The following is a 22,649-nucleotide window of genomic DNA, read 5'->3' on the forward strand; positions in this document are numbered from 1 at the left end:
ACCTTCTTTTCCTGAAAATGTTACCCAAGATAAGCTATCAACCAGCATTTGTGGCTAAAGAATCCCGACCTAACAAAGCTAGGAAAAGTATTGAGCTAACGGAGTTCCTCCATCACACCCGTCGTAAGGCCAGTCTGGAGATTATTCAGACTGACTTTAAGGAATGTTGCATATCCAGTGAACTCAACGACCCAAGGATGATGTCGTTTGGGGTGCCGAGGGTGAGTTCTCTTGCAGTTCTGATGAGGATGCAGTTTGTGGCAACAACTAGTGAAATTTAGCAGCAGAGCTTACGTTAAATGAACGTGTGTTTTGTTCAAAGTGTTTCATTTTTATAAAAAGATATGGCTTGACAGATATTTGATTATTTCTTTTATTTTCTTTTGGCGAGTTCAACATATAGAGGTCGACCTATATTCGTGTTCGACCTATTTTCGAGTAAATACGGTAGTTTCATCCATCAGTGACTAGCGGAAATTTAGTAGGACATGGGAATGCGGGTGACTCTTAATGCATGAAACTCTTTTTTTTTTTTTCTAAATTTGTGCACTCCACTCCAAAATGGGGGAGCAGACCTTATACAAACAAATACGGTATTTGCAATGCTCGTAGGTACTGTAGGAGGGCATGTCATTGGTCAGTTTTTAATACTGCTGTAGTGTACTGCCCCATACTTCAGTAATGGTATTTCTGTATGTGCTGGGAAGATGGGGGGGGGGGGGGGGCCACTGTCCGGCGCTCCGTTCAGTCTGTCAGCATGTGACAGTGCATGCTGCATGGCCAGGCGCTCCAGCAGTCAGGTTCCCTGCTTCTGTCGGTGTGGCGACACATGTGGTAGTCCCAGGCAGGTCCCGAGATCCTTCCTGTGCTGCTGCGCAAGGTGCTTCTATTGTGGTTTGCAGACTCGTAAAGTGTCACTTCAACCACAGTGGCATTACACAAGTGCAGCATGTAGCCCTGCAAGCTGCCTTGCCCGCACGCCTGTGAACGGCTGCCATGGCACGCACTGAATTTTGTTGCTTCTTGGCTGGGGCATGGACACCGCAACTGCTGTTGATGTCTAATTCCTGATACTAAACTGAGTCCCTCCACGGGAGGTCTGCAACGGGCAGTTTTATAGTGGTGTTTGTGACGCATGTCCAAGTGCCATGGACCATGGACCATGGCAGTGGGCTTTTCGGTGGATAAACTCAGCTCGAGTGCATGCAATCATGCGTCGACAGTTTCAGGAGCCGCCTGCTGGCAAGTAATACTGTGCTGTTGCATTCATGCCAGTAAAAGAGGTTGAACCTCTTTAAACCACGGAGCATTATATTGGAAGATGTGAACTGCCAGGCTCAACACGAAACAGTTAAAGCATATTAGCCGACAACGGGTGCTCAGTAGTTCTTCAAGTAACTGCTTAATAAATCGGCCAGCCCTTCTAGCAGGTTGTTACAACTCACAAGTTCCTTTGTGTGCGAGAATGGGGATGGACGATGGGTATGTGCTTGTAACAAAGGCCACCTCGGCAGAGACGTTTGCACTTCTGAAGTTAGCCATGCCAGTTGCGTTCCATGGCTGAAAAGTTGTTTCAAAGGCTCTGCGGAATCAAAATTTCTAGTGACTCTCGCAGTTCAGCTGTTAGGTCAACTTCTTGCTAAAGCTAGATAAAGTACATAAACATGTAGAGTGGGAAAGATGATGTCCTCAAGGAGAGATATCAACGAGTTCAGCTGCACGACTTATTGTTCGCTAATGAATGTTGTTACCTTCTCGGTGAGCGGTAACCGTGGCTGTGAACGACACGTGAAATCTGATTTTTTTATGCGCCATGGTTCAACATACATTTGGTACTTAGCCAAGCAGAGTACAACATTCTTCGAGTGCTAGAAATTATTTGTGGAGCACAATGTGCATACTTTTGACTTCTTTGTACAGCCTTGGCCAGTGCGAGACTACGTGGACATGCAGATGCACAAGAAAGATCGACGTATAGTTCAGTACAAACCATCCTTGTTCATCGTTCAGAAGCATCAATGTCCTCACAATGTCATCAATGTCCTCAAAAAAGCAGCAAACTGAGCAAAATGTTACATGCTGGCTTCTTTCTTTGCCACAGACTAGAAGTTTGAAGTTGTAATTTATGTAATACAAGGTAAATTTGTGCTGTCTTAGACATCATAGATTACATATGCCACAGTTCGCTTACCACCACCAGCCTTGTAGTAAAGGAACTGAAGCAAAATTAAAATTAACTAACCTTGCTGCTGTCAAAGTAACGATTGTAGAAGCCTCGCAGACCTTACGCTTACGCAGAGATTCTTACTGACTACCTCTGTCTTTAATATGTTCATAAACATTCCCCCGTATCTGTGTAATTCATTCATAAATTTCTGCCACCTCTTGATAAAACTTGCACGAGCGCCATGCAGACAAGTCGTTAGTACCATGCAGCATATCGCCACGGGGCAGGATCAAATGGACTGCACCAAACCACTTTGCGAATCCTTATAAATTTTTGTCTCCAAAGTGGAACTGAACTGTAACAAAGTCTGAGCATGTTGAACCTGAACCAAACTGGCATTTTTTTCTGGTTGGCCTTGGTCCATTCTACTGTGATTTGCACTTTTGATGGCCAGGTTTACCTTTGTTCATCTCGTTCTCAGCTGTCCCATGTACACTGCACTTGCTGCATGTTTCAGCTAGCAACCTTTGAACTTGCGGCCAAAGTTTAAGCTGTCTGTCATCGAGTCCTCAGTAGAAATTGTGGGACTGGGCAGGGCAGGACACCACTTCGGCAAAAATTTGAAAAAAAAAAGGAAATTTATTCGATGCGACTACTTGAAGTGGCCAGGCTTTTTCTGCTGTCCATCAGGGCAAGCCTTTCATGACTTTGTCTCATCATCGTTGTCAGCCTGCTTTTATGTCCACTGCAGGATGAAGGCCCCTCTCCCATCAATAGCCACGTCTCACATCAGCTGATTCCTCTATGCCTGCAAATTTCGTAATCTCATCAGAACACCAAATCCTCCACTGCAGGCATCAGTGTTTCCCTTGGCACCCATTCTGCTGCTCTGACAGAACACTTGCTCTATGCACAGTATGACCTGTCCCAACACCTATCATTGTGTGGTGGCAGCACTACTGAGATGAAGACAGAAGGAAGCAGAAAAAGGATTCCTTCTGCCTTCATCTAAGTAGTGCTGCTGCTATGTAATGAATGTCCAACAACTTGCCCCACATTTCTGTTGTGATCCCAACTTCCCCTTAATCTTGTCTAGACCATCAGCTACCCCTGTTTGCTCTCTAACCCATGTTGCTATCTCCTTTTCTCTTAGTGTTATGCTCATAATCTTCCTGTTTCATCTTTGTTTCCAGCTTCTATTCTGAGTTTGTCTAAAGGAGAGTAAATGTCTCTCATTTGCCCCTATGTGCAGAGCTGGTTGAATTTTTTTCTGCCGAGATGGGCAATGCATAAAAATGAATGTATAATGATTATAATGATCATTCTTAGGAAAAATCCAGCTTGCCAAAATGCTGCCATGGTGTGTGCTGGCAAGGTCTCATCTGCACATGGAGCTCTCCTAGTGTGTACATGATGTGCTCGTCTGTACAGTGCTCCTTATGAAATTTTAAGTGTTCTTTCTGTGCCGCTTCCCTCTAAAATGCTTCGAAGCCTTGAGGATACAACAAACAAACAAACAAACAAGCAAAGAAACATAGAAATGAGGGGGTAGGGGGTCACGCATAGAAATATGTTGAGGCACTCTAATGATCACAGATACGTTTCTTTGGGCTAGTTAATGCAACATTGCAAGTACATACAGTGCAAGAAGACAAAGCGAGGAGAGAGATAGGACAGCTCTCCATCCTGTTTCGCTCCTTGCTGTGTCTTTGTCCTCTCATGCTGTCGTACTTGCAAGGACTCTAATGCTGGCATTTTGCAGTGGAAACATGCACCGCCACAATAGCATGCATGGCCACATTTTAACATGCCAGTAAAATAAACATGCGTGACCTTTATACAAACATGTAACTTGCGTACCTTCTTATTTATTCCTCGGAAACCTGTAAGGAGGATGTTTTATAAAATTGTGACGAACACTGGAAAGTATGTTTTTTTTTTTCACTTGCATGATAGTGCAGTATGGTATTTGACTTCAGCAAAGTATTTGACACAAGCAGAGAACGAATTGCTTTGTCTGAATCATTACAAGTGTGTTCTTGATCAGGTATTGTTAACAAAAAGTGAAATATAAAAGCTGACAAGCATTCTGTATAGGAGAAAAAAAGTGGAACCTATATATCCCACTGTCCTTGCAGGTCATTTTTATCAAGAAGAGCATTACATGGCCTCATGGGCCGCTTCTGTCTCCTTGTGGTTGCCTGTAAAATGATTAGAAGCAGTCTTGCATGTTTTGCACGTTTTCATTTTACTTATTGAGCATGTTTTGTACCAGCATCTTCATTCATGGCTGACCAGTATCACTAAGGTTCTCAGAAAACAGATGCTTCTTGGAAAGCCTCAAAGGCTATGCGTTTCTCATATGCAATGCTGTGATGTGTTGGTAAGGTTAATAATTGGATAATCCATTTTGGTAGGTGCGGGCATGGCAAATTGGGATGCCTAATCTCGCCAAAACCATAAAAACATGTTTCTGGGTATTTTCATGAGCATATATAAAAGAAAAAGTAGCTTGGTCTTTTAGTGTGTCTTTATTCTAGTGCAAGAAAGAAATATTGGTAAAAAGAGCCTCCATTTGTCACTGTGGTGACAAATGGAGGCAGACGAAAGAAATAATTAAACATAGTGGAAAATGGAGAAGTAAACAATCAGCAGAATCATTCCACCTTGTTTATTGATATGGAAAAAAAAAAGAAAATGTTCCAGAGAGGTTTAGAAACATAGCGACACAGGAAAGTTCAATTGTAGTTGTTGTATTTCACCACTATGGAGCAGTGAAGTTACTGTGAACATTGGGATGATGTATACCCCATTGTTCAGCAAAGGTTTTAAGGCCAACTGCAATGAAATTTCAATTTACGTAGATCATAACAAAGCTTAATGGTTATTGTTGCATATTTTAATTAACACTTCTTAAATGGCACTTTAGTAGACGACTGGGGCACCTGGCGGTTAATGGATTTGACATAGACCCCAGAACTTGGCCTCCAAGATTTTCAGTGCACCGCAGGTGCCACGCAGTCTCTTGGGACATGCCCAGGCACTGTGCTGGTTCTCAACGTTAATGAGTTCTATTTCTGTTTCATTTCTGGTGAGCAGTAACGGCGGTGTTTCTTTAGTTTTGATATCAAAGATGTCTAGTTTTGTGAGCTTATTGCGCTGCATTGACTTGCATTTCAAGCGTAGAATTTTACATGGAAGCTGCTCGATACATGCGCTATCTGAAACCAGACTTTTTATGCGGTGCAAAGAGTCAATGTAGTTGGCATTTAAGCCCCATAAGTTTGTCAGTCATTCTTTCTCTTTTTCTAAAATATTGGAGCATTGAAAAAAAGGACTTTGCTGTATTAGCATATCACATTCCCTCTGTCCTTTGTCAGAGAGGATGACCATACTTTTCCCCAGACAGTGCACTTCTTTCATCACCTTTCTGGACTGCAGATTCTGTCGTTACAATCTGTGATGTTTGTGCTGCAGCGCAAGGAGCTAGAAAAGAAGCTGGATGAGTCTCGACAGCACCTGTCCGAGGTCAAGACATCCTGGAGTGACAAAATCAACAATCTTGAAGCTCAGGTACAGCTTAGTGTAGAACATTTTCCAGGACTGTCTGAGTGGTAATGCCTTTCCAATAGCTGCCTTGCTCTCAAGAGCCAGATAAATGCTATCACTGACCGATTAGTCCTGGCCAAAAAATGTAAATGGGGCACGGTGAGAAAATATAGATGCATCCAGACAGGAGAATGTTTTGAAAAGAAACTTAAAGGGGAGCGTGATCAGTCTGCGCTTTGTCATGCCGTCCTTCGTTGCTGCGCTTTCTTACCTGCGAAAGGGTTTTCTATGTCCATAACAGCTGGCATGCTGGCTTGCAGCATCAGCCACGCTTGACAATTGCTATGAGGACAATCGCAATTCAGACAGTGACAGTATGGTCCCGACACATGTGCGTTGGCAGACAAGTTTTGTATTAACTGCTTACCTGCTAACTTTTGAGAACTTTCCGCAGTGTTTACGAAATTGGGCTCATTCTACTATATTATAAATCTTGTGACAAGTCTTGCGAAAAATCAGTGCTGTTTGGAAAAACATGTTAGAAGATGTTGAAAGATGGGGTAGTACAAGTTGCAAAGAATGCGTGCGAAAATGAAATTGCAATAGTACCAGTACCACCCCCTTGTGGCAGCATGAGATGCCATATACCACAAGAATAGCCTCCTATACATATATATAATTTTCAGTGCCTGTGCCTGAAGTTCTTGAAGATTGCAGTGATAATGCTAATACTCTTGTGAATCCTTCCCAGTGATGCCGAATGTGAATGGATATTTAATACTGTGAACAAGACCCCCACAAAGTTTCAATGGTAGTTATACAGCCACACCTTTGGAATTATTCTGGTAGTGAAAGGACACTACAGGGGTACTTGCTTTCGAGCAAATTTATTCAGCAAGTTCCTGAAGCAGGCAAAAGCGGCAACAACCTAGTCGCTGACGTCTCTGGGATCTAAAAATGAAGTGTTGAATGACATTTTGCTTGTCAGTCTCAACTGTTCTAAAGTTACTGGCTGTGCTATCCTCTCCGACCCTGCTGTTGTGTCCGCAGGAATTTTTGCAAATTTTAAACTTCACAGGTTGGCAGGTGTGTAACTGGAAACTGAAGTGGTGTGGTGCTCTCACATCACTGGTTTGTGAGCCTATGCTTTGAGCTGGGAGGTTATGTGATTATCAGCTGTGATCACTGCTGTGTGCTGTTCAAATCCATCCATCTTTTGTTGCTTGTTCTGAAGCAGAGCCAGGACTGGTCTCAGTTAACGTTGTTGTCATTAATTATTTGCCACGTAGGGAATCTTTAGTTTCAGTTGATCAGTATTGGGCACAAAGTTAATTATCAAAGCATTAAAAATCCAGAAGCAAAAAGTTATTGTTGGTATTTCTTTAAGCTGGGCCATCAGTGCATCAACCACTGCCTTGTAGGTTGAATCCAGAGTTTGCTCTTTTCCTTTGTGCAGATCTTCAATCTGAATCAGAAGATGGCTGAGGACTCCCAGGAGTGCAGTCGCATGGAGAAGCTGCTTGCAGAGGCCCAGCAGCGTCTGAAGGATCAGCAGCAGCAGTGCGCCAAGCTGGAAGAGCAGCTGCTGGCCAGGGACACTGAGATGGCAAATATGGTGAGGCTGCCTCTGACTTCCAAGGGCCTCTTTGTGCTAACACAGAAATTATGGTGTGCTAAATAAGAAAAGCAAAACCAATGCACCTTGTCCAACAGTCAAGAGACTCTCAGAATGCTGTCAAAAAGCTGGTAGTTTGGCATTGTGATTTTTCGAAACCAGTCTGCCTTTTCAAAGGTCAGGGATCAGAATATGGGAGAAGTGCAAGTGCACAGCCTCTTTGAGCTAATTTTCATTTCAGCACATAAACAACAACCGCTGCACACCTTTGTGGGAGAAAATGTGAAGTTTCACATTGTGAGGATGTGCAATATTTGCATAGTGTGAACTGCAGGACAACAGTTTCTGTGCATTGTACATGATCTTTACACTTAGCAGTGCTCAAAACAAGCACAGGGGGAACATTTCGTGGGCAGAATTATGCAACCAGAAATAGCATTTCTTATTTTTGGTTTACTTTAAACAGCGGCTATCCAAGATGTGCCTGTGCTCATCTTTCTGTTTTACTTTTGCTTTCTAAGGAGTTGCAAACATAGATCTTAAAGGGGCCCTGAACCATTCTGAACCATTTTTTATCGAAGTGGAAAAATGCATTTGCAGTGAAAATAGGCTGTTTCAGAAATATTTGCCGAAAAACAAACTTCAACGCATTTAGCAGAAGCGGAGTTATTGGCAATCAAACACGGCCTCCGCTGTGCTCCCATTCCTTCTTCAATCCCTTGCACTGTGATGGCTATGGCGCAGTGGGGCGTGCCCACAACGCTCTGCCTTTTAAGTGCCACCGTGGTGTGCAGTTCAAATTTAATTTGGATGTTAACGTAGACGCCACGACTTCCGCCTTTGGTGCGTACGATGTGTTAAACTTAAGCCAAATGCTGTTGTCCTTAGTGAGCCGCAGTGCTCTTAGCCAGTGGATTCGTGGTGGCACCCCGCGGCGGCTGCAGTATCTGCGCCATGTAGCCAACCGCCAGCTGATGTCAGCTATCGGCCAATAGCAGCCATCTAAGGGAATTACGAAATGAAGCGTCCGATATGACGAAATAAAGCGTCCAGAAGAGAGTGAGGACAGTGCTTTCTTTTGAAAAGAGAGCGTTTGAGAGAAAGGTGACTTCACGATCCGCTTGCGAGCTCCACGCACCATGTACGACAGCAAAACGTGGCTGAGATGTTCACAGCAGCGTATGTTACCCGCGGACTATGTTATTTCACCAAGCCTGAAGGGTGGTTCAGGGCCCTTTTAAAAACGTTTATGGAAGGGCAGTATTAAATATGCAGCAACTGTGTAGAGACTGTGTAGGGGGTGTGGTTAAACAAGGTTAGTACCATCACAAAGTATTTTATTAGGCAGTAAACATCGCCTACGTACAGTACACACATAAAAAAATCGCATGCACATATCTACGAGACGGCAGGTATGAGATATTTGGCAGGACTACAGACAAGGAATTGTGTTGAAAGTTCTGTTATTGAACGGACACCAAATATTTTGTCCCTTCTGTGGAATAGCACTGAAAACACATAATGGACAGGCAAGACGAGACAATCACAGGCACGGGTGTTTATCTTGTCTTTCCTGTCCACTGTGTGTGCGTGCGCGCGCACGCACGTGTGTTTTTTCCATTATACACAAGCTGTGAGCAACCAACTTGTCCAACAGTGTTTTCCAGGTATCCTGTATTTTCAGTCTTGTGGATCAGGTGCATGTACTTGTTTTGTTATGTGGTGCATACAGGCAGCATACAACTATTTTCTTACGAGAATAGTTGGTGACACTTGTTATGACTGTTCCCCTTGTGAATTTATCTGTTCATTCCTAATGTTTGCGTAATTTACAAGAATGGACTGTTGGGCTAATGGGTTTGTGGCCAAAAGCTTGCAGCACGCAATAGCGGGACAAAAAGAGAGACACACATGTACAATCAGCATAAATGCAAATGCGAACAATTTTGAAACTACTCCAATGCACTGCTCCATTTCTAGGTTCACCTGCATTTGTAACAGTGGCCTAATTCAAATTTCAAAATGTACACTTGGAGCTACTCCATGCTCATAAAACATGTTGTTGGGCTACTTGGTGCGTTGTATTAAGAAAAAACCAGCCAAAAGAAGACGCACATGGGAAACATACAAGAAGACAGGAGAGAGTTTTTTGTTTTTTTCAATACCGATGTTAGATAATCGTAGCAAAGCAGAGTCAAAACCAATAAAACTAAACAAAACCAACTGTACAGCAAAGCAGTAAAATAACACCCAGGAGCACTTATAGTGCCTAATAAAACCAAATGACCTAACACACCAAGTAGAACTGGACATGATGTGTGACACCTAGTGGTTTCCTATTAGGTCCTTATGATTACAAAAAAGATCCCATGAATTCAATTTCCTTTCTTCTTAGGGCAACCGACGAGTCACTGCAGCATGCTTCCCCCTTTTTTACCAATAAGAAAGGCCTCCAGTACTTCACGTGCCAACTTATCGCGACTTCTGCCCAGGATCCTGATCTCGCCAAGCATCGGCTTACAATTGCACTCATTGCAGTGAAGGGGCAAATTCGACTCAGTTCCCTTTTCTAACGATTTATGGTGCTCCAGTCCATAAATCACCACCAGCCTCTTTCTTGTCTTCTTGTATGTTTCCTGTGTGCGTCTTTCTTTTGCTGGTTTTTTCTTAATACCATGTTCATAATATGGCTGCAAAGTGACTACACGTCGGCCTTCCATGTAATTATGTGTAAAGGCCGTTCGGGTCAGTTATTTCTTGTTGGCATTTGAATTTATGCTTATGGTACGTACACATGCAGGCGCGTGCATTGTTGTATAAAAGGCCAATGTTCTAATAAAGATTCAGTTCAAAATCAGTGCTGTATGTATATGTGTGTCTCTTCTTAATCTGTTGTTGTGCACTGCAAGCTATTGCACGTGCAAAACGAGACCCAGCGAGAGAGTCTTCTGAATGATTAGCTTCTCTTGTGTTTACCAGCTGGTGCATCTTTTCAGAAACCCTGTGCAACTTCTGGGTGCTGTGCCCTTTTTTCTTTCTTGCCTTTTCAATATTTACATGTATGCTTGTTTATCATTATCGGGTGACCGCGTTTTCACCGTCTAACAAATGTTATCGCTCGCCGCAGGACGTGCCCGCATGTATCAGAAGTTTCTCGAATGGTATCAATGGTTTTATCCGCTGTCTGTTGTCACTGAACCTTGTGCAATCGATTGCATCTATGCACGACATGAATTGTGCAGTACTTTCTGCAAGACATGTGGGCACTAGCAATTACTCTGGAACCTTCGATGACTTGCGTATAAAAGCCGATGTGCTTGATCCGCTGATCAGATTTTCTACGATCGCCGACTGTGTTCGCCGTTATCGTTGTTCTTTGAGTGTAGCCTGTTTTTGAGGGCGCAGGTTTGCCCAATAAAACACCAGTTTCGTGGTTCACAGTTTTGATGCTTTCTTCACCGTCACTACTACGTGACAATATGTCTAGCGGCGCAGCCACGAAGAAGAGCTCCAGCGGCAGCGTGCACTCCAGGACTCGCAGCTGGATGAACTACGAATGCAGGCGGCCGACCTACGTGCGCAGCTGACCCAGGCCCAGCGGGACCGCGACCGGGAGACTAGCCAGGCGCAGGCACGAATTGTGAGTGGACCACATGTGCAGTCGCTGTGCGCTCTGTTTGTGGACTGTACGCGAAAACTGTAATGCAGCTGCCCTGCATGGCCTGCTCTTGTCGGCAGGCACCACATTTTGTGTCTCAAACATCTCCAAGTGGCGAAATGCGCAAACAAAAAAATTAGGGTCTTGTTACCATAAAACCCACTTATGGTTAATTATGAGACACGCACATGAATTCATTTTGTGTATATTCAGTAGCTTGATGTAGTCGTTCTTGTGATTAGGAAGTTTTGGTAATCATCCAATTAGGTTCATCCCTAAACAAAAAACCAGGCAAAAGGGATTTTTTGCAGCTGTTGAGGACTGCAAACAATTAAACTATAAGAAATGTGAACTTGAGGGTTTGAACCCAGGGCTCTCGGGCAGCTTAACTGGGGCCCAGATGTATCCCCCTCTGATTTTGGAAAATGAAAGTGTTGGTGGTACCTGTAAACTAAGCTTTTTCATTTTGTGAAGCTGAGCTTTGCAGTACAGCTGACTCACCTAATTTTGGAACTAGTCTCTTGGGTTGTCATTCACACCTTATGCAAAACCAGCCCCGCTCAGAAGTCCTGGCAACAGTTGCACCTGAAAAGAGCTTCGCTGCTGGCTTTCTCTTGCCTGGCTCATCCCGGTGCTGCGACAACTGCACGGGTGCTGCTGTCCTTTAATTATCGAGGGTAGAGGTTGGAGTGGTGATTATAGGCGTGCAAATATATAGACAATGCTGTGCTCTTGCTTATGGTGGCAGACTCCTGTAAAGCATCAGTACACTGTGCCACCTTAATGCAAAAGCATGTAATGAGGTCATATGTAATGCATACAGTACACGTAATGAAGTAATAAGAACCATGCAATGACCCACCATGGTTGCTTAGTGGTTATGGTTTTGGGCTGCTAAGCACGAGGTCGCGGGATTAAATCCCGGCCACGGCGGCGGCATTTCGATGGAGGCGATATTCGAAGGGCTGAAAACACCCGTGTACTTAGATTTAGGCGCACGTTAAAGAACCCCAGATGGTCAAAATTTCCAGAGTCCCCCGCTACATCATGCCTCATAATCAGATCATAGTTTTGGCATGTAAAACCCCATAATTTAAGAAGCATGTAATGAGGCCGACAAAGCATTCTCTGATGGCAATCACCTCAGAAAGATCCACTTTTGTCAAAGTTTTACCTTCAGCCATGTGTTAATTGCATTGCAGAATGGCAGTTTTTTTAGCGCCTTCTGTGTTGTCTAATGTTGAACTGAGATTCAACATGCTACACCTGTCATTGTTATTCGCCAAATCGGTAGTCTTGCATTTAAGTAATTTGATTAGAATCTGGAAGGCGAACCTGCCTGGATTGTTTTCCGGTAGGTTTCTTATTAGTGCGTATAACCAGCTAAAATTGAGGTGCAATCGGTTTGCCAAACTTGTATGGTGAACTGTGTTTCATAGCTATAAAAGGGAGTTGACCAAGTCTCAAAGACAACATTCGAGGTTGCCCCCAGAATGCTTTGAGTATTTACAGTGCCACACTGTTAGCAGTGCTACCATTGAGCATTCTCATGGGGCAATTTGGAGTTCATGGTGCAATTTACCAAGCACATGCCACCCCACATAGACAAATGCTGTTTGAGCAACATGGGGTCTGGCATTTACATTGCAGTTGATTGCGTGTGAAACAATGTGTAAATGCTTTTCCGGTGTCCTTGTGAGAAATGTGTGGGTGTAAGAAATGAGTGGCTAGAGTTGTAGGCAAACAACTCAGTTGCTTTGTCTACAGGAGGCTTTGCCTTTCCCTTTGTGGAAGGAAGTTTGCTCGTACAGTACAGAAGTTTCTGTATTCAGGAGCAGCATCATTTGTGCTGCGTCTAGTGTTGGCACTCTTGCCTTCTGACGTGACAGGATCTTGAGGATTCATTAGGAGACTCGCGGATTCCAGGCAAAGAAGGGACAGTTCCTCCCATGTACCCTTGCCGGTAACCTAGAGCTAACATTTCATGTGGCTGTGCCTGTGTTTTTGAACAGAAGAGCATGCTGAAGTAACCAGTGAGATTAAGTGCGAAATTGTAGTGTGCATATCTTGCTGCAAATGTCACGCATTTGTGCTAACGTTGCCTTTTGTCTTGAAATATGCACTGTTGCTGCTAATCCCTTCTTCACTGACTTGCTTGCTTTTGAATGGCCGCATTGTAACTGGAAAAAGCGCAGCCTTCTCACTTCCTATTTAATTTTATGCCAAAAGTTTTGTTTGCTACTCGAATGGGCAATGTAGCTTGCTCCACTGTGGTAGTCCAGAGAGGACAAATCTCTGACCAACATCTGACCTATAGTTATTCACGAAGTTTATGCAGTTCAACCTCAATGTAATGAACACAGATACACCAAAGGTACTTTTGCGTCGGATGCAACTCTTTATGATGAGGCTTGACGGTACATACCTACTTTAAGAAATGTGCAATATTGGAATAGTATTTCGCTAGAATAACAGCTTGGGCTTGTTGGTTTTCCATCCTGGTGTTAACAGTACTTGTGGTGTCGTCTTCTCGTCTCGTGTCCCGTGTGCGTTTTGCGCTGTTAACACCAGGATTGGAATAGTGTTTAGCATACAGCCATCTGTCACCACAATGACTGCCCCTGCCAGGTCACGCACAAGCTAGCAATGCCATGTTGCACACGTGCAGGTGCTACCAAGTGGGGTGTTATCCCTATGCAATGCCTTGTGGCGATGTAGGTAAAGTGTAAATAAAGAACAGAGGGTAACAGTAACCCAAAACATTCTAGTAAAAAGCATTCTCTTACTTATTGAAAGCCTACACTCAAGTTAGCTAGTTAGAGAGTTTGCATATGGGACTACATATAGCACATAGTTGGGTTAAATGTTTCCAGTAAGACAAAGCCCCTGTGTGGAGGATGTATTCCATGTGTAGCAACATGGTCTCCTTTTCAGAATTTAAATAAGTTTATTTCAGTGCATTAGGGTTTATAGATATAATGTACAAAAGGTCGTTATGGGCAACTTGGACCTCCAGATAGCTTCTTATCATTTCCTTGTGCATGCTCAGGGAAATTGAAAGTGGTCAAATTGTAGTTGTGCATAGGGATGCAAATTTTTTTCAGGAATTTTTGTGCAAATTTGAAACTTTATTAAAAACAGCTTATATTTATTACTCCAACAATAAAAAAATAATTATCCTTAACTATGTGCGATTCTACAAAAGATTGCTAATGTGATAACTGAGAAAAAGGTCACTCAGTGTCCGAGTCATCCTCGATGGACCCACTCGCTTTAGAATCAGTTGCAGCTGCTTCCACATTCAAATTTTATTGTATGTAGAAGAGTTTTTTAACACGTTTACTTGCAAGTCTGTTGCAAAGCTTGTTATGACCATTTACAAACAAAGACCAGTTTCTTTCACAACCGGCAGATGGCAAAGGTATTTACAGCACACTAAAAGCTATAGGTGCCAGCAGCTGATTAGTGCAAAGGCCTAGCCTCCAGGCTGATGGTACCACATGCTTCGTGGAGACGCCAGTCCTGGACTCTTACGGCGTCCTGTATTCTGCTACATTTGAAAGCTACGCAGCGTTTTCAAAACAAAACTGAAATAATACAATGAAAACACTTGAAAACAACTGTGCTGCTGTTTTCTTGTTGTCATCACTTCTGGAATCGCATGCTGCACAGCATAGAATGTGAAGGTTTACTTATGTGGATATTTTAATGCGATAGCGTTAAGGGCCCTGTGTTGCAGGAAATCCGCTGTTGGTGTTGTTAGCGGTGGAGTTGTTCGTGAGCGAAAATTTCCGTATATATTTAGGCATATGTAGTGCCACACCTTGCTATATGACATGCAGTATATTTGGGTCATATTGCCGCACCATTCTGTCACTAAAGTTGCTCATACCTTGTCTTACATTCTTGACAAAGTTATTCCTCGTAATTTTGAAAATGGCAGCCCACAAACAAATGTCATGAAACAAAACATGACAGCGTATGCCTTTTATGTTAAATCTTCTCAGACTGAAATATTAAAAGTGCGAAACAATAACAGAAACCTGAAAATTATGTGATTTTATTGGTGCGGCTTTGCACAACATCCGGGATTGGCCCATGCAAGAAGCCACTTTTTTACCAGAAAGCTTGCCTTTATACATAGTGCTTTCCGCCAGCGTTTCCCAGTAAACATTAAGGTTACATAAGCTGCCGTTGCTGGGAAGCATGAGAAGCAATCAGGGATCTTTGAATGCTATCGTGTTCCACTCTTAAAGGCGAAGCTTAAGCGTCCTTCAAGTTTTTAATGTCTTTTTTTTTTCACTTTCTCTGTGCTGAAAAACAACAAAAAGAACAGTTTTTTTCCCCCAATATTTCTTGGTTTCTTCCAGGCCTTTACATCTCTAGTTGTACATTGCATTCTGATTTAAAAGTTGGTTGTTAAGGCTGGAAATTTAGTTGTGTAGAGAGGAGGCTTCTGCAGGATGATGCGACACTCTTGGTATGTAGTGTGTGAGGTGTTTTCATTAAAAGGCAGTTAGTAAACTTTAGGGAAGTAATCCATCAATTGGTGATTGTGACATAGATCCTGATGTCCACTGCGGTAAATAATAGTACAGTGACAAAACAGCATGAGTTGTAGAACCGTATTTATGCAGACAGTACTGTCGCGTTCGATATGAGCTGCAATGTACGAACCATGGCCGGAGTGTATTATCACTCCGCGAAGAAAGCAGATGATGGAAAGCACTGGGGGTATGCACATTGCTGGAATGGCGAAACCCTCTCCACTTTTTTCTTGAGAGAGTTACAAGTTAGCCACACCAGCTCGACCAGGAGAGCTGTCCGGCCATGGATCGCGCGTGACAGCTTATACTAAATGCAATAGTACATTCCATGCATTCGTTTAACATTTCATAGACTTAATATAATTTCATTCACACAGGGTCATGAGGGAATCAATGCTAATGCCACTGCACCATACCACATGCACTCTTGTCGTCTTAATAATTACATCATGACATTGATTTTGCACATCCCATTATGTCCTTTATGAATTGTGGCTTGGAACAACAGTTTCCCTGTGTCAGAAATGCCTTTGAAAGTGCACTGTAGTCAAGTTTACATTCCTACTGTTATCTTCAGTTGCAGCGCAGCAACAAGTCTTACACTGTGTGCGGCTGGAAAAACAGTTCTGTGGAAGCTTGCAAGGTGGAGGAAGATTTGTGAAAGGGCAAGTTGTAATTCGCCCACCTGTAGCACAAAGCTACAAAGGGAACAGGCTTTCTTTGTAGCTTTGTGCTACTGGCAAGTGGATGGCAACTTTCCCTTTCATGCATGTGGATGCACTGTCTGACATGGACTGTGAGTGAGGCACATAAGTAAACACACGAAAGAGCACTAGCAACTGAAGCTTATGGCATTTCGTGTGTCATATAATATATATGTATGTGATCACCAAGTTGCTTTCCACCTACTGCCTAAATTGTACCTATGTGGACCTATCATAACTGTATGAACAAGTGAAATGCAACTGAAAAACTTCAGTTGTTAGTTGTGCTTCTGTATGTGTCTTTATGCGTGCCTCGCTCAGAGTCATGCCTTCCAGTGTATTCATGCACAGCATGACTTAAAAACTTGCCCAAGAAGCAGCACTCTTATAAAGTTGTATACATAAGTGATGTAATGCCCAATATGTGCAAGCATGTTTTGTATTTCTTTTTTTCTGGCAATTTTTTTGTTCATCTAGATTTCTCGTCATCTTACGGCACAACATTAGGCTCATTTCACAGCCATGAGCATTAACTGGATTGGGCTTTGTAACTATTTGCTTGAACACCTATGACATTCCTACCTTCATACGCTCATCCACAGTGAGCTGCATTTGTGCACTGTTTTCTTTGGCTTTCGAAGGGCCTACAGAAATGCTTCTGTTGGTTCACACCACTGCATTCTGTCTTTTCTCGTGGTTGCTAGAGTTGCATGGCTAGGTGTGGCTTCGTTGCTTTTATGGTGGTTGTAGTGCGGGGTAGGCTTGATCACACTGCACTGTGCTTGCTGCTCACATATCTCTCTCTCCCTCGCTTTTTGATGCACCCTCCCCCTCCTCATGTCTCTCTCCTCTTCCTCCTCCCCTGCTGTCCTTGTTTGCCAATTCTCGGTGGTATGTGTGTCCATCCATCAATTCGCAGAGTGCTCTAGAGACCTCTCAAACGGAATTTGTCGAGAGGGAAATTGAGGCCGAGAAGCAGGTGACTGCTCTCGAAAACACGGGCAGGCGTCTCAAGGTGAGTGAGTGCAACCGTCTCCCTCCCCCACACAGACACACCTCGTCCCCTTAGCTCATGCTCACTCTTTCCCAACTCTCGGTTTCACATCCAGGCCGGTTGATACATGCGCAGCAGATGAAACAAAAGAAAGAAGTGTGGGAGACACCCAGACCTGTCTCTGAATTCCATGTGTGTGCCCTCTAAAGTGAGGACCGTCTTGGCAACGCCTTTGTTTGGGGCAGGGAGGTGCTTTGATGTGTGGCTTTGCGCTTTAGTGCAGAGACGCTTGCTACTGCCTGCTTTGTTCGTGTTGCCAGCGTAGCCAGTATTGTTGCTTCACTGGAAACAACCATGCGCGTGCCATGTTAATAATTTGTCTGTTTCCATGCAGATCACATGAAGTAAAAAGGTGCTGTCTTTGTTTCAAGTTGTAGAGCCAACCTGCTTGCTAGGTTGTTATGCAGAATCCTTTGTGGCGATTCTGTGGCTTTTTCCAGTGATTTCACTGTAAATGGGAACTGGATGGCGTGAGATACTCTACTCGTAGCTAAGAATCAGCACAAAAGCAGCCCAAACACATGCAATGCGAAGTGCAAGTGTTGACTGCCTTAATGCTCTTTAATAAATTTGAGAAAATATGGCACGTGATCTAAAGCTAGTAATAAAAGAAATAGTGAATGCCACTGATCATTAGCTTAGAGATATGACACCTAGCTGTAGCAGCAACATTATTGTAAATGGGTCATAACGCAAAAAGAAAGTAAAAAGACAACAAATAAAACACCACAATTTCAGTGCACATTGCAGTAGACCCAGGTGACCCAAATTAGTCCCTTCCTCTCCGCTCAGGTATCCTATGTTACCCTATGGAGTGGGGCAGAGCTCGACTCGGCTAGCTAGTGAACTGCTTGTTATTTGCTGCGAAGTTTGCTGTGCCGCCTTCCTCGTTTTCTAAGAAGAAACTTGACTGTGAGCATGCAGTGTACGTACATGCCCCTGGACAAAATGCATCAAGAAACGTCTCAGACTTCGACTCAAGTGACGAGGATGAGGATGATGTTGCCAAAGTTTGTAAATTCCGCTTGGACTGAAGACACTGATAAGGAGAATGTGCAAGACATAGAATTTACAGGTACCTCTGGTACAGGAGAAAGTTGTGAAAAAAACCTTGAATGTAAAAAATTGCTTTTTGCTTTGCCCCAGCTTCTTGAATGGGGATAACACCCCAATGCTGGACATTTTTGGGAGTACATGCCTGACTTCATCTTCATAATTATTTTTTAAGGTGACAATTACCTACAGTGCTCAAACAAAGTATGCGAATCTGAACACGACTTCCAAAAAAGGGAGGAAGAAGAAGACCACGACCAGAAGCTTGCAATCCTGCCAGAAGCAGTGCCAGCTCAGAGCCATCTAGCCATAAATTAGAGGGTTGCAGAGGCCGATCGAGGATGTGCTGCTCCGCCTGACAGAAGACCCCAGCAGCTTTTACACTTACTACGCCTGAGGTGCATTGTTGAATTTTGTGACCACCATTGTGTACATACCTGTAAAAAGTAATGGTAGCTTATTGTTTGCCACTGACCTATGTAGTTTCTCTAAGGTGGCTTATTCTGAAAAATAATTTTTTTCTTTGCAAATGGCAAACGGTATCTGAAAGGGTAAAAAGCCAAAATTGTACCTTGTTTGCCTTAAATGTTCTCATTACTTTTTTTTTTCACCCATGTTTTGAGCACCCATGGTGTTTGCGTAACTGCTCGGAAGAATGAAACCGTTCTCCACTGATGCCAATGTTAAAGAAAAAACATACTACCATGTATCAGTGCAATGTCTTAATGAAATCCAATTTTACCGTTGACCACGAGATATGCAGGTTTTAGCCATGTTTACACAACAAGCACCAATTTGTCATCAAATCCATCTGTGGTTGAAGTCAGTGCAGGACCGCTTTCTTGTGCATCATCGCATGCCTGAGGTGCTCTCTTTTTTAAGGGAGGCCCCACTCTGGAGGCAACCACTCTCTGCACTAAGGAACAAGGGGACATGTCAAAACATCTGAGGTCTCTTTCGTATGCAGATCTCTTGTCTAACAATGGCAGTGCGACCTTACTGCACACGGGAAGTTCAGGCAGCCTTGCATGGGCTTGAGCACGTCATTGGGCTACACAGCACGTTGAATGAGTCTGCACTAACAGAGCACCTAAACTCTCCTTCTTTTTTTTTTTTCTTTTTTACTGCTTAGCTCTGTGATGGTGCAGCTCAGTTATGTGTGTGATGAGAAAAACTATTCGCAGAGCTTCAAATGAATGGTGAAATTTGTGTTCTTGGAACAAGGGTAGGGTTCAGAGGATCTGTATGAAACTACAGGTTTCAGCTACTCAAAGTACTATGTGACTGTTACTACTCTGCCAAACTTTTCCTTTTTTTTTTCTTAAATCCCACAGAAAGGTATAATTTTTGTATTATGCAACTCTGTTTAGTATGAACTTAAAGGCACCTCAACATGTACCTGTCTTATGAGAACATCATCCTAACAGTCTTTGAAACCTTGCTGAACTGAATAGTAGTTCCTCTGCTGTTCAGCTAATTTTGACAAGCTTTGTCTTAGAGGGTGTTTACTGTGTTGATGTTATGCAGTCTGGAGCTTTAATTGTAGTACAGTGACTAATTTGGTGGTGCTAGGAAATGCTAACAAGGTGTGTTAATTGCTAGTGAATTACAGATCACTACAGCAATGAAGTTGAGCAAGAATTGTGGCATCATGTAATGTGGCATTCCAAAAAGAAATTATTTCACTGTATTCTCTTTCGCTTCTTGCATCCTTTAGTAGTCTGCAGCAGTATAAGGAGTGCTATGCATCTTGATGCTGTCAACGAAGTGCATGTTTTTTCACTCTATCCACAAGTCCCATGCTTGCTGTGACTGACCCAATGCACATAGGTCAATGTATCTGAATAATATGATTCTTAGTTTTTGAGAAATAAGTTGATGCTGCAGATGCTTTTAAAGTCACCAGTAAGTGCCCTGTTGTCTGGAATGTTTGACCATGGAATTCATTCCTTATATACAGTATGTGAGAAACCACTATAGTAATAAATACCACAATGTATAGAGCAAGTTTTCTAATACTTTCATTGCAACACCATAAATCATCATGCACCATTTCGTTGCGGTTTTCCCTGAAGCGCAAAACATGTCAAAAGCCAACTTCAAATATAAATGGTAGTGCCCAATGCTGTATATTGAAATATTTGTGCTCATGTTGCTGTTAGTATGTGCAAGCTTGAAAGGGTTCAAATTAATCTTGCAATTACTTGCTTGGGTGGGACTTGTTTTAAATTCTAGTTCAGGTGTTAAATGGTCACTGGTTGGCCCCCTGTAACTGTATTTTAGTATTGAAGCTTTCGGAACCTGCAGCACTATCTTTGTTTTTCAGGCAAGAATTCATTGCCACCTAGTGTTAGCTACCTTCACACTATCACATTGCTATTTAGATTGCTTGAGTAACAATGTTTGAAAGACTGCTGCACCTCGTCATAATCACTGCTCCTGTATATCTGTTGTTATGTATTACATAGAGAAATGAATATGAGCACTGCATATATTTTAAGACCTACGTTACATAATATACTCACAATGGTTTTATTATGCTTCACGACTCTGAAGTGCTACATTTCCTAGCAACATTTTGTTTTATGGCCACTGCTAAATGCAAATCACTGAAATGGCGGTTTGGTGTTCTCTAAATTTCAGTAACAGATAAGGATCTCTTTCCCTCTGTGCAGTCAAACCTTGATATAATGAACCTCGATTTAATTAAATTTGTGATGTAACAAACTATTTTCATTTCTCGATCTCAGTTGCATTCAAAAACATGTGTTTCTTTTCGCGATTTAACGAAGTAATTGCGTGACACGGTTTCAATTTAATGAAGCTTGCAGCTATTTCATGCATGTGCTTGGAGCCTGTATGGCTAGTAAATCTAGCAAAAGAAAAACTATAAAAATGTCTGCCGAGGCAAAGGTTATTTCAAGCGTCCTTCTGCATGTAAAGCTTGAGCAGCAAAACCGCTGTCAAAGAGCACGTGCCGGGATGTGGTAGGAGGGAACACCGCTGCGCCATTTGTCGCATCCAAAATTTACGGCACCACATGATGCAACACACATACATCTCAGACACTGTGAGCCACGTCGATGTATTTCTCTCGGCACGATCAGCACCGCACGCGCTGGTGCTCATAACCATGCTATAATGGCCCGACATTCTTCCAGTTTGTTTATCATTACTTACTAACAAGATGCTATCCACCAGAAATGGTCTTGGAAGTTGTGAAGTTGTTTTTAATGTTGAAACTTTAAAACCTCGAATTAACAAAATTCACAATTTAACAAAGCTTTTTGCTGCAAGTGCAACTTTGTTATATCGAGGTTTGACTGTATATTATTTTTTAATAATTGCAGGAAAGCACCTGTAGATGCTGCGGTACCAATTCACCGGCCACGTTCTTGTGAAAAGTCAGTGGCACGTGTTGCATACTTTTTCTCTTTTTCTGCCATTGGTTTACATAAGCGTCACTAGAGCAGCCACAGCTGTTCTCCCACTGCCGCCTGAAGTAGTATGTGCAAGAGCGCAGAAATGTGTAAAAAACATGTGTTAGTGCACACGCAAATTGTACCCCTCAAGCCACGTGCACACAACCGACTATTTTCTGAACCCACTGCACGCGTACAGCCCTGGGTGTGTATCCACCCCCTGTCTGCCTTTACTGACAGCTTGGCCTGTCTGTCTGTCGTGTGTGGTGCCATAAGTTTTCGCTGTGACCTGAATTCGCCACACTGTCAGGTGAAGCAGGCAACTGTGTAACAGTGTGCTGGGCCTGCGTCCACCATCTTGCCTCAGGTGGAATTGAACAAGAAGGAGGCTGAATGCAGGAAGAGCCAGGAGCGGATCCAGGGACTTGAAGCCAGTCAACAGACATCATCGGAAAAGGTGCAGTGCAAACTGTTTGTAAAGCTAAACTAAGCGATGCGAAAGGAGATGGGCAGATCCAAAATGTAACAGCTCGACTTGGGACAAAGACTGCTGGTATAAGTATTGTGACGCAAAAAAAAGCAATCGCAAAGAAATGTGCATTGACAGGACGGGCACCAAACTACCGACTGACTTTGTTCCTGGAAGGAGACCACTTATAGCCATAATTGCTATCAATGCTACATGCGGCGCTAACAACAGCAGCGATATAGTGTATCTTTTGTTTTGCTGTTGTTGTTAGTGCCAATGGCAGTGCTGCCCACTGCGACCATTGTGTGAAGCACGGTGCCACCTAAAGCAAAGTGTGACGTCCTAGATTACCATGTGATGCATGCTGGTTCATCAGAGAGAGTTCAAGCTAGTGGAAGCTGCCAACGATGT

At 43.1% G+C, this 22,649-nt stretch overlaps 1 protein-coding gene across 3 annotated transcripts in view; it reads left to right on the plus strand.

Annotated features, from left to right (window-relative positions):
- LOC126516794 (golgin subfamily A member 1-like) overlaps positions 1–22,649 on the plus strand; it is a 92,361-nt gene that overhangs the window by 37,390 nt on the left and 32,322 nt on the right. For 2 of the 3 annotated variants that reach the window (XM_055064037.2, XM_055064038.2), the window contains 5 exons: positions 5,645–5,740; positions 7,173–7,331; positions 10,819–10,971; positions 17,160–17,255; positions 22,137–22,226. In XM_055064037.2, coding sequence (XP_054920012.2) covers positions 5,645–5,740; positions 7,173–7,331; positions 10,819–10,971; positions 17,160–17,255; positions 22,137–22,226 — 594 coding nt within the window. The remainder of the gene's footprint in view (positions 1–5,644; positions 5,741–7,172; positions 7,332–10,818; positions 10,972–17,159; positions 17,256–22,136; positions 22,227–22,649) is intronic. The other variant, XM_050166898.3, reaches the window with a different exon arrangement.

This window comes from Dermacentor andersoni, chromosome 1 (assembly GCF_023375885.2).
Source record: "Dermacentor andersoni chromosome 1, qqDerAnde1_hic_scaffold, whole genome shotgun sequence".
NCBI classification, from domain to species: domain Eukaryota; kingdom Metazoa; phylum Arthropoda; class Arachnida; order Ixodida; family Ixodidae; genus Dermacentor; species Dermacentor andersoni.